The sequence below is a fragment of the Meles meles genome, chromosome 1 (assembly GCF_922984935.1).
Source record: "Meles meles chromosome 1, mMelMel3.1 paternal haplotype, whole genome shotgun sequence".
In the NCBI taxonomy this organism is placed as follows: domain Eukaryota; kingdom Metazoa; phylum Chordata; class Mammalia; order Carnivora; family Mustelidae; genus Meles; species Meles meles.
The window spans coordinates 45285604-45298995 of NC_060066.1; the positions used below are offsets into that span (position 1 = coordinate 45285604).

Below are 13392 nucleotides of genomic sequence, written 5' to 3' on the forward strand. Positions count from 1 at the left end.
GAGTGTGACAAATATGCACAATGGAATATGCCTATAGGAAGAAAGGAAATTCTAACCCAGCCTATAACATAGATGAACTGTGAAGACATTATGTTAGTGAAATACAGTCACAAATGGGCAAAGAAAATGTGAAACATACACACACACACACACACGAATGTTATGCAGCCATCAAAAATGAAATCTTGCCATTGCAACGATGTGGATAGAACTAGAGAGTATTATGCTAAGAAAATAAGTCAATCAGAAAAAGACAACTGTCATATGATCTCACTGATATGAGGAATTTGAAAAACAAGAGGGAGGATCATAGGAAAAGGGGGGGGGGGATGAAAAAAGATGAAACCAGAGAGGGAGACAAACCTTAAGAGACTCTTAATCTCAGGAAACAAACTGAGGGTTGCTGGAGGGGAAGGGGATGGGCGGGATGGAATTGCTGGGGGATGGACATTGGGGAGGGTATGTGCTATAATGAGTGCTGTGAACTGTGTAAGACTGATGAATCACAGACCTGTATGTTAATAAAATAAATAAATGAAATAAAATAAAATGTATGGGGGAAAACAAACAAACAAACAAGAAATACGGTAACAAAAGGACAAGTTATTGCATGTTTCTATGAGGTATATTGTACTTAAATGAGGCTCCCAAATGTCAAATTTGTAGAGACAGAAAGAACAGTGGCTGCGAGGGCTGGGTGGAGGGAGGGGAATGGGGAGAAAGTGCTTAAGGGGAACAAAGTTTTAGTTGAAGAAGGTGGAACACTTCTGGAAACAGCTGAAGATGGCTGTGCAACATTGTAAATATATACCTAGTGCCATAGAACTGCACACAAATGTGGTTCAAATGGTAAATTTTATGTTATACATATTTTAACAAAAAAATCACATTTTTTTTCTAAAACAGACTTTACATTCATTTTTCATATTTGAGTTGCTTTCAATGTAAAAAATTTCTTTAAGGGTAAAAAGAACTGAAATCTCAGTTTGGAGCTGATCAATCAGCTAAAGTATTTAATAGATCAAAAATTATTTATTGAGGGGCGCCTGGGTGGCTCAGTGGGTTAAGCCTCTGCCTTCAGCTTAGGTCATGATCCCACGGTCCTGGGATCGAGCCCCACATCGAGTTCTCTGCTCATCAAGGAGCCCGCTTCTCCCTCTGTCTCTGCCTGCCTCTCTGCCTACTGGTGATCTCTTTCTCTCTGCCAACTAAAAAAAAATTATTTATTGAAAACCTTCCAGATTGATGAGCTTCTAATTATTGCCCTGCATGTGGAACTAAGCTTGCTTGGGTATAAAAATGCAATAAGAAAAAAGGTCATTTCTTTCCCAAAAGTCAAACATCACCAATACTAACTGTTTCTCAGTTTTTTGAAATACAGTAAAGTCAAAATTCACTTCCAAATGGGAAAAAGTATATTTTTCATTGTTCATGGCTCAAAAACAACTAACAAAAGCGTCACCTTAGATTAATTACAAGGGATAAAAATGTATGCTCTGGAAAGTTATATTTTCAAAAAGTCTGAGGTAACCAAAGCAGTATAAAATAAAAAACATTTAAAATATTTATGATAGCCATCAGAGTTCACTTAGTTCAAACAATTTCAGCAGGCAGAGAACCCATAGGAAGGAATGGGAGAGAACAGGTTTTGAAATTCTAGAACAAAGCAAATCTTTGAGCCATCTGTATAACCCAAGGTTCCAATTACTACAAAGTTTTACAACTGCTCATATTTTTCTAACTTCAGTAGCATAAACAAAGTTATATTTCAATAATAGAGGTAGACTCTACTTACTCCTGATGGAAATGTCTGAATAAAATTTCCAGCTATGTCTAGGATTCTTAGGTTTATAAGATCACAAAGTTCCTGTGTCAGAAAACAAAAGAGAGATTTTTAAGAATCTAATATGTAGAATCATAAATTTCTTCCAGCTTCAAACTTGATGAGATTGACCTTCTTTCCTAATTACCTGATCAATTCTTCAGCACCCCCTCCTGGAGAAGATCCATAGGTCCAGGGGTGCCAGATTCTGTAGGGTCTCCATTTCCTCTGACTACTCCAGGCAACATGGTGGCCAAGAGTTAGACTATTTGTAGGTTCAAATCTGACCTCTGATGCTATGTAACTGTGGACAAATTTCTTAATCTCTTCATACTTCAGTTTCCCCATTTGTAAAATGAAAATCGTAATGGAAGCCTTTACTTTAATATGGTTATTGAATGGATTAAATAAGTTACTAATCAGAAAGTGCTTACTGAAAGGCCTTATAGTGAGAACTTGGTAGATATTACTAAAATCAAAATACAAAGCAGCTTTAAAAAACAGAAAACAGGTGTAAAAGGTCTATCAACAATTCCAAAGGCATTTATTTTACATCTACCTTTTCCTTAGCACTGTGCTGACACAATCCTTTCCTTATAAAAAAATAAAATCTGTTACTGTCTCTATCTACATGCCCAATGTGACTAATGGGCATATACATTCACACCCATGTGCAAACATACACATAATTCATAATGTACCAAGGATGCCTGGGTGGCTCAGTCAGTTAAGCATCCAACTCGATTTCAGTTCAGGTCATGATCTCAGGGTCCTGGGATCAAGGCCTGCATGGAAGCCAGCATCAGGTTCTGTGCTCAGCGAGGAGTCTGCCTGAGATTCTCCCTCCCTCTCCCTCTCCCTCCCCCTTCGCCCCTCCCCACCTCATGCTCTCTCTTCTAAATAAACAAAATCTTTTTAAAAATTAAAAATATAGAAATAAACTTTAAAATTTTTAAAAATATAATGTATCAGAAAATGATTCATAATTTGTTCATTATCAAAACAAATGAGTATTTCCTGTAATGTCTTACCATTTATAATGCAGACCAAAAAGAACAATGATAGACTGAATCATATTAAATGTACAAGGACATAAAATCATAGGCATTCTTTATATAATAATTCAGGACAGGACCTACTAGCATTTAAATTTTTTTTTCCATTTTATTTATTTTTTCAGCGTAACAGTATTCATTCTTTTTGCACAACACCCATTGCTCCATGCAAAACGTGCCCTCCCCATTACCCACCACCTGTTCCCCCAACCTCCCACCCCTGACCCTTCAAAACCCTCAGGTTGTTTTTCAGAGTCCATAGTCTCTTATGGTTCGCCTCCCCTCCCCAATGTCCATAGCCCGCTCCCCCTCTCCCAATCCCACCTCCCCCCAGCAACCCCCAGTTTGTTTTGTGAGATTAAGAGTCATTTATGGTTTGTCTCCCTCCCAATCCCATCTTGTTTCATTTATTCTTCTCCTATCCCCCTACCCCCCCATGTTGCTTCTCCATGTCCAAACTCCTCAGGATTTAAAAAAAAATTGTAGTAAGAATATTGAGTTTAAGTACAGAGTTTTAAGTCAGATGGACATGGATTTGAGTCCCTTCTCTGACCTTTGCAAACTGTGTTTAAGTCATATAACCTCTCTGTTCCTTATTTTAAATGGGTAGGGGCACTTGGGTGGCTCAGTTGGTTAAGTGTCTGTGTCTGTCTCAGATCATGATTTCAGCGTCTGGGTCTGAGCCCCATATCAGGCTCCCTGCTCAGCAGGGAGTCTGCTTTTCTCCCTCTCCCCCTTCCCTCCCCCACACTTGTGTTCTCACTCGCTTTCTCTCTCTTGCAAGTAAATAAAACATTTTTAAAAAATGAAATAAAATGGTTTAATAAGAAGAGCAACATCACAGAGCTGTTATGAACACTAAATAATATAATGCTTCATGACAATGATCGTGGTACTACTGTTACTGTTTTTCATGCACATAAAGGTATTACACTTTTAATAGATTTAGTTTCTAATTTTGAGAACTGTTCTTACTCATCTGCAGAAATTGGGATTTTTTTTTTAAGGAACTGAAGAATAAAATTTTTGAAATATACTTTTTCACACATCAGATTACAGTTTGCACAGAATTTTTATTTATTTTTATTTTTTAAGATTTTCTTTATTTATTCATGAGAGACAGAAAGAGAGGAGGAGGCAGAGGAAGAAGCAGACTTCCCAATGAGTAGGGAGCCTGATGTGGGACTCAATCCCAGGACCCTGGGATCATGACCTGAGCTGAAGCCAGATGCTTAACCAACTGAGCCACTCAGGCACCCAGAATTTTTAAATGGAATATCCTCTTGAGAGAAAAATGAAACAGTAGGAATTGATCTACTTTTTGTATTCCTCAACTTACTGCATGACATGCATCCCCTCCTATCAAATTAAGTTTAATTTGCATAGGGAAGGAAGGTAAACTCAGTGACAAGTTCCTAGCAGGAAACTGGGAAATTTGAGGAGAGTTTAATAAAGCCATAATTTATAAAAGTTTGGCAAGGTTCCCACAAAGTACCCAAAAGCTGGCAACAGCAAGGAGTTCTTCCCAGTTAATGGGCCTAAAAAGCCAAGGGGAAGTAGTAATGGTCCACATGAGGATCACCTAATACTCATTACGGTCTACCAGAAAAGTGTGCAGACAACTTACTTACAACATTCTATCACGAAGGGTACCATGGGAATACCATCTAGTACTCATTCTCCTCCTGCCCTTTCACCTCCTAATAGTGGCTCTCATTGGCCATATCCAAGAGGAAGCCAGAGGACAAAGGAGGTTACTGATGCCCATGCAGGTCTGTTTTCCAAGCACAAAACACGTTGGAAAAAGATGGAGAAGAGATATGTAGGAAAAATGGAAGATATATAGCACATATTCCAAAACCAAAATGTACTTAAAATTTATGTCATACATAAGGTTTCCAGATAAAATACAAGAGGTTCGCTTAAATTTACATTTCAGACAATTTTTTTAGTATAAGTATGTCCCATGCAATATTTGGAACATATATGTACTAAAAAATTATTCGTTCCTTATCTGAGATTCAAGTTTAAGTGAGCATCCTGTATCTTTATGTACTAAATCTGGCATCCCCAGCTACATAGAATATCCAAGTTATAACCCTCTTTCATCATAGGGCTTTGGGAACAGACCATGCATGCCTAATCGGAGGGAAAGCAAATGATGGCTTGTACTCAGATGTCCAAGTCTATTCCATAACCACTCTCCACTGTGTCGTAATGAGCTCTTCCCCAAGAAAATTTGGTTCCATGTTTTCCTTACCTCTGGCAAAACTTCAATGTTGTTTCTGACCAGAAGAAGCTTCTGGAGCTTCTTCAAGAACTTAATCTCTTCAGGTATGTAAATGAGCTGATTGTAGTTAAGTTGAAGTTCAGAAAGATTCTTAAGAACACAAAGTTCTTTAGGAATGCTGGCTAGCTGGTTATGATTCATACTCAAATATATAAGGCTTTTTAATCTAAAAAATAAAGTATGTGAAAGAAATTCATGAGAATAAGAAAGCCCATTTACTTATCAGAAGCCATGTGTCAATTCACTTTTTTGTAGCTCATCTGAGCCTTACTTTAGTCATGGGTTCACAACTACTACAAATACTTTGAGCATAAAAAATCTTTACTATAATTTAACTTTTAAAGATATTTTATAATCAGATAGCTTATGTTAAAAGAATGTTATGTAATCAAAACCTTGATTTAAGAGAGAGAAAACTCTATTTTCACTTTTTGTACGTATACATTGGCTATATTGAAGAAGCCGCCAGAGGACAAAGGAAGACATAGATAGATATGCACAAATATACACATACATGTATACGTGGACATAAATGGATAGAGGTATAGATATAGATTAAACACCCTGCACCAAATAGATGTGAGAACTACTTAGTTGCCGCAGAAGATACAAAGATGAATCAGCCACAAATTCTGCCATTATGGATATCATGTTCTAGAAGGAGATATTAGACCCATAAAATGAAGTTAGGAAATGCCATCAGACAAGGAGAAAGGGATTCAGGAAATTCGAGTTTCCAGTTGCAGGTATGCTAGGGAGGTATATCACGAGCATTTTGGGAGAATAAACATTTGAACTTGGCTTTGAATAACAGAACCTGTAAAATCAGGCCAACAGAGGGGGCAATAGAAGGTGAGAAAATATTAATATTCTGAACAAAGAAAAAAAAGAAATTAGTAATGTTCATCATCAACTATGTACCTGTGCATTGAACTACATCATCACCACAACCCTAAGGCTGGAATTATTACCCTTAACTTAGAAATGAGGAAAATAAAGCATCAGAGGCAGTAAACAACCTACCCAAATCACCCATCTAGTAGATAACAGTGCCAAGACTCAAATGCAGGTGTGACTGTTTACAAAGCAAAGAATGAAAATATATGATAATCTCATGGTCCAATGTGCCAAGATAAAAGTAGTAACAGAATGAGGTGATATGTTTTAGACCATTAAAAAAGGGTGCCTGGCGGAAGGGAAGTGGTCAGGCCTGGTGAAGGGGACTGGGGAAGACTACAAACCTGACAAGGAAAGCCATGTGAATAGATGAGATTGAGAGGAAGAACAACAAAAAGAGCAGAAGAGGGAGAAGCAGCAAGTGGTAAAGATTCTTGAAGAATGTGAACATCTGACAAATAACAGAAACAAAAACAAAACAAAAAGGCACCTAGAGAAGGCTTGAGTAGAGAAACAGGAGATGAACTAGGTTGACAAAGAATCTTGAAAGGTACCGGAGGAAAGTATTTCAAAATTAAAGAGATGGGCCACACTTTAAATGGTTTTTTTTTTTTTAAGATTTTATTTATTTATTTGACAGAGATCACAAATAGGCAGAGAAGCAGGCAGAGAGAGAGAGGAGGAAGCAGAGCTTCTCTGCTGAGCAGAGAGCCCAATGTGGGGCTCGATCCCAGGACTCTCGGATCATGACCTGAGCTGAAGACGGAGGCTTTAACCCACTGAGTCACCCAGGCACCCCCTGTCACCTTAAATATTAAAGAGAGGTAATACAAACTAATAAAACTACTAGAACCAGAAACAGGATCATATACTATAAAGTCACTATTTTAAAAAATCTATTGTACTTCTATACTGTAGCCACAAAAAATTAGAAATGAAAGTTCTAAAAACTCCATTTACAGCAACATTAAAAAAAACATAAAATAGAAAAACATTTAACAAAGGATATGAGAGACATCTATACTGAAAACTATCAATTATGACTAAGAAAATTTTAAAGATCTCTAAATAAAAGTAGGGATACATCTTGCCCACATATAAAAAGAAACAATATTGCTAAGTTGCCAGTTCTCCCCAAAGTGATCTACAGTTCAACTTAGCCCAAATAAAAATTGTTTTTAAAGACTGATTTATTTATTTTAGAGAGTGTGCACAGCGGGGAGAGGGAGAGGGAGCCTGAAGCAGAATCTGTGTTAAGCACGGAGCCTCACGCGGGGCTCCAATAACACGACCCTGAGATTACGACCCGAGCTGAAACCAAGAGTTGGACGCTCAACTGACTGCACCACTTAGGCTCTCTCCCAAATAAAAACTTAACAGTTTCTTTGTGTAAAAATTGACAAATCAATTTTAAAATTTACATGGATAGTCAAAGTACCTAGTGTGACCAAAACTATTAGAAAAAACACAAAGTCAAAGGACTCACATTAACTGATTTCAAACCTACAATATAGCTACATTAATTAAAATAGTATTTAGAGAAATTACAGAAAAATGGATCAATGCAATAGAAGGGAGAGTCAAAGAGACACATGAACGGTATTTTGACTTTGGGGATATCAAAGCAATTCAATTTAAAAAAAAAAACAGTCTTTCAACAATTGGCGCTAGAATAACTGGATAAACATACGGGGAAAAATAACCTTTGGCCATTACCCACATCACACAAAGACATTAATTTGTAGTGACTCATAGACATATACATAAAAACTAAAACTATAGTTTGTAGAAAAAATATAGGATAATGTGGGGAAAAATTGAACTTTAACTATTACCCAACATAACGCACAAGCATTAATTTGAGATGAATCATAGACCTAAATACAAAAACTAAAACTATAAACACTGTAGAAGAAAATATAGGATAATATCTTGATAACTGGGATAAGCAAATATTTTCTTATAAAGGCCACAGAAAGCACTTATCTTAAAGTATTTATAAATTGGCCTTCATCAAAGTTAAAAACTAACTTTCATCTAAAGGTACTGTTAAGAAAACAAAAGGCAAGCCACATACTAGAAGAGATATCTGCAATATATGCACTTATCAAAGCACTTGTATCCAGAATGCATAAGGAACTCTTACAACTCAATGTTTTTTTTTGTTGTTTTTTATTTATTTATTTTCAGCGTAACAGTATTCATTGTTTTTGCACCACACCCAGTGCTCCATGCAATACGTGCCCTCTCTATTACCCACCACCTGGTTCCCCAACCTCCCACCCCCCGCCCCTTCAAAACCCTCAGGTTGTTTTTCAGAGTCCATAGACTCTCACGGTTCATCTCCCCTTCCATTTTCCCTCTCCATCTCCCCATGTCTTCCATGTTCTTTGTTATGTTCCACAAATAAGTGAAACCATATGATACTTGACTCTCTCTGCTTGACTTATTTCGCTCAGCATAATCTCTTCCAGTCCCGTCGGCATGTTGCTACAAAAGTTGGGTATTCATCCTTTCTGATGGAGGCATAATACTCCATAGTGTATATGTACCACATCTTCCTTATCCATTCGTCCGTTGAAGGGCATCATGGTTCTTTCCACAGTTTGGCGACCGTGGCCATTGCTGCTATAAACATTGGGGTCAGATGGCTCTTCTTTTCACTACATCTGTATCTTTGGGGTAAATACCCAGCAGTGCAATTGCAGGGTCATAGGGAAGCTCTATTTTTAATTTCTTGAGGAATCTCCACACTGTTCTCCAAAGTGGCTGCACTAACTTGCATTCCCACCAACAGTGTAAGAGGGTTCCCCTTTCTCCACAACCTCTCCAACACACGTTGTTTCCTGTCTTGCTAATTTTGGCCATTCTAACTGGTGTAAGGTGATATCTCAATGTGGTTTTAATTTGACTCTCCCTGATGGCTAGTGATGATGAGCATTTTTTCATGTGTCTGATAGCCATTTTACAACTCAATGTTAAGAAAGAAAAAAACTGCAAGTTTATTCTGATGGAAAAAATACTTGATACAAACACTTCACAGAAGAAGACATAAAAATGGGGAATGAGAACATGAAAAGGTGCTCAACTGTCATTAGACACTAGAGAGATGCAAATTAAAACTACCATGAGACATGATTTCATACCAACTATGATGGTAAACATTTTAAAAACTGCCATAATGTACCGCACAATCACTTTGCAAAACTACAGGCAGTTCTTAATAAACTGACATATACACTTATACTCCTACTCCATGACTCTACAACTCTACTCCTAGGAATTGAAATGAAAAATAAATTAAACATATGTCCACCAAAAGACTTCCATAAGAATAGTTATAGTATCTTAATTCATAATAGGCCCAAATGGGAAATAATCCAAATGTCCTGGAACAGGCGAAAATAACTTGTGGCATAATTTACACAATGAAATGCTACTGGGTATAAACAAAAAACAATAAATCCCCGACAAAGGCAACAATAAGGTGACTCTCAAAAAAAAAAAATTATGCTCAGCAAAAGACAGACACAAAAGAATACAGACTATGATTCAATTTATTTAGTTCTAGAACAAGTAAAACTAATTTGTAGAGGTAGAAATCATAATAGTTGCTTATGAGAGGTAAGAATTCAGGAAGTGTGCATGAGGAAATTTGTGGATTGAAGAAAACTTTCGATATCTTATTGACATTGGTCAAAATTTATTGAATGGAACACTCGTGATTTTTGTGGAATTTGTATTCAGCAGCGAGAAAATACCATTAGATTTGATTGCCCAAAGGACACTAATGGTCTTTAAAAATAATATTAAGTAATATGAAGAGAAAAAAGAGAATTTTAAGGGAGAAAACAAAAGCAATAGACAGATTGAGAGAAGTTTGACTATAAAGAAGAGAATGAGGGAGCAAGAGAGAAAAGGCAAGAGGTAGATTTTGTCTTAAGGTCTACTTAAGGCCAGATAAAGAGGCTGGAAAGGCAAGATAAAGAGGGAGCCAAATTTCTTGGTAAAATATGGAGCAAAGTCATTTGCAGAGAAGATATACAGTCAAAACTGGATGACCCAGTGTTAAAAGAAAGTGAAAATGTGTGGAGTAGGTCCTGTGGAGAAATTCCTGTGGGACAAGGAATTTTCTTCACTAATCACTGTTATAATCACGACTCTAATTGATTCTACTCAGAATTACTACCATGGCAGTTGGTTTTTCATTTTGTCAGTATTCCAAGGCATGAAGCTAAGCTCAGAGGCTACTGTAAATAGCCATCATTCATTGGCTGAGCAAAGAGCAGAGGAAAAAAATAGTATGTGTCATTGTTTCCACTTCCAGGAACAGGAAGAACTTCCATTCCTCCAAGAGAAAATTGTAAGAGGCACACTTGCAGCTTCTCCCGCCCCCTTCCTCTTCAGTAGGCTGAAAAGTAACTGCACTGAGTGGTGAATGTGAAGAAAAAACTGAGTCCACTGGCTTAGTCCATTTTTTCTCCCTTTTTTTCAGAGAGATTCTGTCCCCAAGATGCCCACCTTCTCCTTTTCCTTCTGTGGCTGTGCTGCCCTGCCCGAGACAGGGTTGTTTAGGGGCAAAACTCTGACCTGTTCAGGTTTGACTCCAAGTCCATTAACCAACACTTTGTAGTTTAGCCAACAAACAGATCTCTCCCCCTCCCAGGTTCTAAACAAATAGAGAAATAAGACATGGGATTTTAAAAGAAGGGATTCACACATCAGCATAGAGCTGACATGAACAGGCTCCCCATCTCTCAGTCCTCCCCTGAATAAACATACCCACCCAGTCATGGCCTTTCCTGCTAAGGAAACTGCTTACTTGATGAAAGACTACTAAAAGGAGGACACTGAGCCATGTACACTAAATGCTTTCCCCAAATTCACCAGTAAGTCCATCTTTCCTCTCTAAAAAGGAAGGAATGGGAGGAACAAAAAGAAGAATAAAAATAAGAACCCATATTAAGAAAAGCTAACATCCACTGAGCACTTACTATGTCCCAGGCTCAATCTTAAATATTTTTGACAAATTTGCATGTTTAACTGTCAAAACAACCCTACGAATAGGCACTATTATTATCCTCATGCTGCAGCTGAAGACACCAAGGTATGGGAAGGTGAAGAAATTTCCCAAAGTCAAAAAATGGAATCCTGCTTGAGGAGGTGACCAATCAGCCTACATATAGGACACAGTCAGAATACAGACAATCCAGAGTTATCTATAAAATAGTGTAGACTTAACTATTTTGCAATCCTACATTTCTCAGAAAAAGCTTTCATCTTCTAAAATGTCACTATAGATTTATGCAGTTCTTTGACTATTATACTTAATACTCCGAACAGATCTAAGCTTAATAGATTATGAAATCATAGTGTTATAACTGTAAAGGTTTTAAAGTTCATCTACTCAAAATTTTTCCTTTAGAGATACGAAAGCTAAGGTGCAGTTAAATTACTTGCCCAAACTCATAAGGCCAGCGGCACAAAGATATGGCCCAGTTTGCCAAACCTTCCCTTTTCTTCATTATATCATTGATACACAAATCCCACTGAGAAGCTGAATAAATGAAAGAGCAAGCAAACACCTACTGGCATCTTCATTGTTATAGTCTTCTTCTTCAGAAATTAGATCACTTAAAATTTTTCCTAGTTATTCTGACTTAAAACCTTACTTTCTCTGTGAAAATCTCCCTGGGAAGCAAAACATATTGGCTAGAAGTATAGACAAGTGAATTGGAATAGACTTTAAGTGCTGCACAAATCCCTTTGTTAAGGACTGTTCATAGTTTTGTATCCTTTAAAAATCTGGATGCTCTTATGTTGTAAAACATCTGTTTCCATTCAACAGGCAATAAAGAGAGTCTCCAAAGTCAAGTAAACCCAAGTAGGGTTTTCTCTCCATCTGTCAGAGGAAAAACCCAAGAGAGTGTTTTGCCTGCAGAAGGACGAGGCCCTCAGCTGGCTCCAGAAAGCCACCGTAACCGCAGCCCATCTGTGCAGATGTGCAGGATAAGGTGTGTAGCGTTTTGTTGTTGTTGTTAATAAGAAAATGTGTGGGGGTGGTTAATGACAATGCGATCTTGATTTTCAAGACTTTGCTTTTACATTACCTTCTCCATCAAGCTGAAAATAGTTTCCAGTACTTTATGAAATAAAATTTAATGTTCCCAATTCTGTATCAGAGCAAACTCCAAGAACCCCAGAGTTAGGAAACCAATAATGCAATCAACTTTATAACTTTTAGGTTTCAAACCCCCACTTTTACACTTAGACCGCCAAGTCATGCTATTTTTCATTTCCCTTAAGTGTTTAAAGAATCATTTGCTTAAAAGTAGTGGCTTGCCTCAGACCTTCAGATGCCTCTTTGCCAGGTACAAACCCCACAGAGAGCTGAGGCCAGACAATGAGGTTGGGGTTCAGAGGACCAGGGTGGGGCTGGAAGTCTAGCTATAAACAAAATTACCTGCTGACTTCTTGAGGAATCCATGTGAGCTGATTGTTGTTCAGATTAAGCAGAATCAAATTTTGTAAGCCATCTGTTGGGAAATAATTTTGGTCACGTTAGCTATCTCTTAGAGAATAACTTATAGCCACTTTTCTATATACCGTTGTTTTCCTTCTGGTTTCTTGCCTTGACCAAGGCTCGTGGGGTCACTGGTGACAGATACCCTCTTAAACTAGCTTAAACAAAATAGAGGGAATTCGTCACCAAATTAAAGAGCTAAATCACAGCGCCCAAGAGCAGAGAGCACAGCCAGGCTCACCACAAACTTGAACCAGAAACTAAGCGGCACATGAACTCAGAGTTTAGTTTTAACTCAAAAGGGCTGTTGCATAAATGTTGAGCGAATAAATGAAATCCAAAGGGTCCTCCTTACTGGCGGCATTCACCCACCCATCAGAAAAATCATGTAGGGAGAGTGGTCAAAGGAACCAGCCACCAGCACCGTGGACCGTGCGCGGCTGGGCAGCGTGAGTGGGCAGACCTCCTGCGCGCGAGCCGGGCGCGTGCGCGCACACTCACGCAGGCACGCGTACCACCGTCTTTCCGCACGTGCGCGTGCCTGTGCGGCGGGCTCCACGCCGCTTTTCTCAGGCCGCTGCCTCACTGCTGCGCAGCACCTGGGGCAGGTGGCCCATGACGGCGCTCTCTGCAGCCGCTCAGGTGAAACTCCCTGGAGAGGAGGACGAAGGGGACCCACTGTCTGAGCAAGTGTCCGTGCAGCTCTAGGGCCAGCGTGACCTTGAAGAGGGACGAGTAGACGCCCTAGCACCTGTCCTCCTAGACCACCAGACTCTGCGCAGAGCTCAAGGCAGAGCAGACGGAC

General features: G+C 38.6%; 1 protein-coding gene across 2 annotated transcripts in view; it reads right to left on the reverse strand.

The window, feature by feature from the left end:
- The window catches only part of LRRC69 (leucine rich repeat containing 69), a 106825-nt gene that overhangs the window by 51206 nt on the left and 42227 nt on the right, over positions 1 to 13392 (reverse strand). Inside the window, exons 3-5 of one of the 2 annotated variants that reach the window (XM_046015579.1) lie at positions 12528 to 12600; positions 5138 to 5333; positions 1796 to 1867 (exon numbers count right to left, since the gene is read on the reverse strand). The exons of the other annotated variant lie outside the window; for it this stretch is intronic. Of the exons in view, the coding sequence (XP_045871535.1) occupies positions 1796 to 1867; positions 5138 to 5333; positions 12528 to 12600 (341 nt within the window). The remainder of the gene's footprint in view (positions 1 to 1795; positions 1868 to 5137; positions 5334 to 12527; positions 12601 to 13392) is intronic. 2 annotated transcript variants of the gene reach the window in all.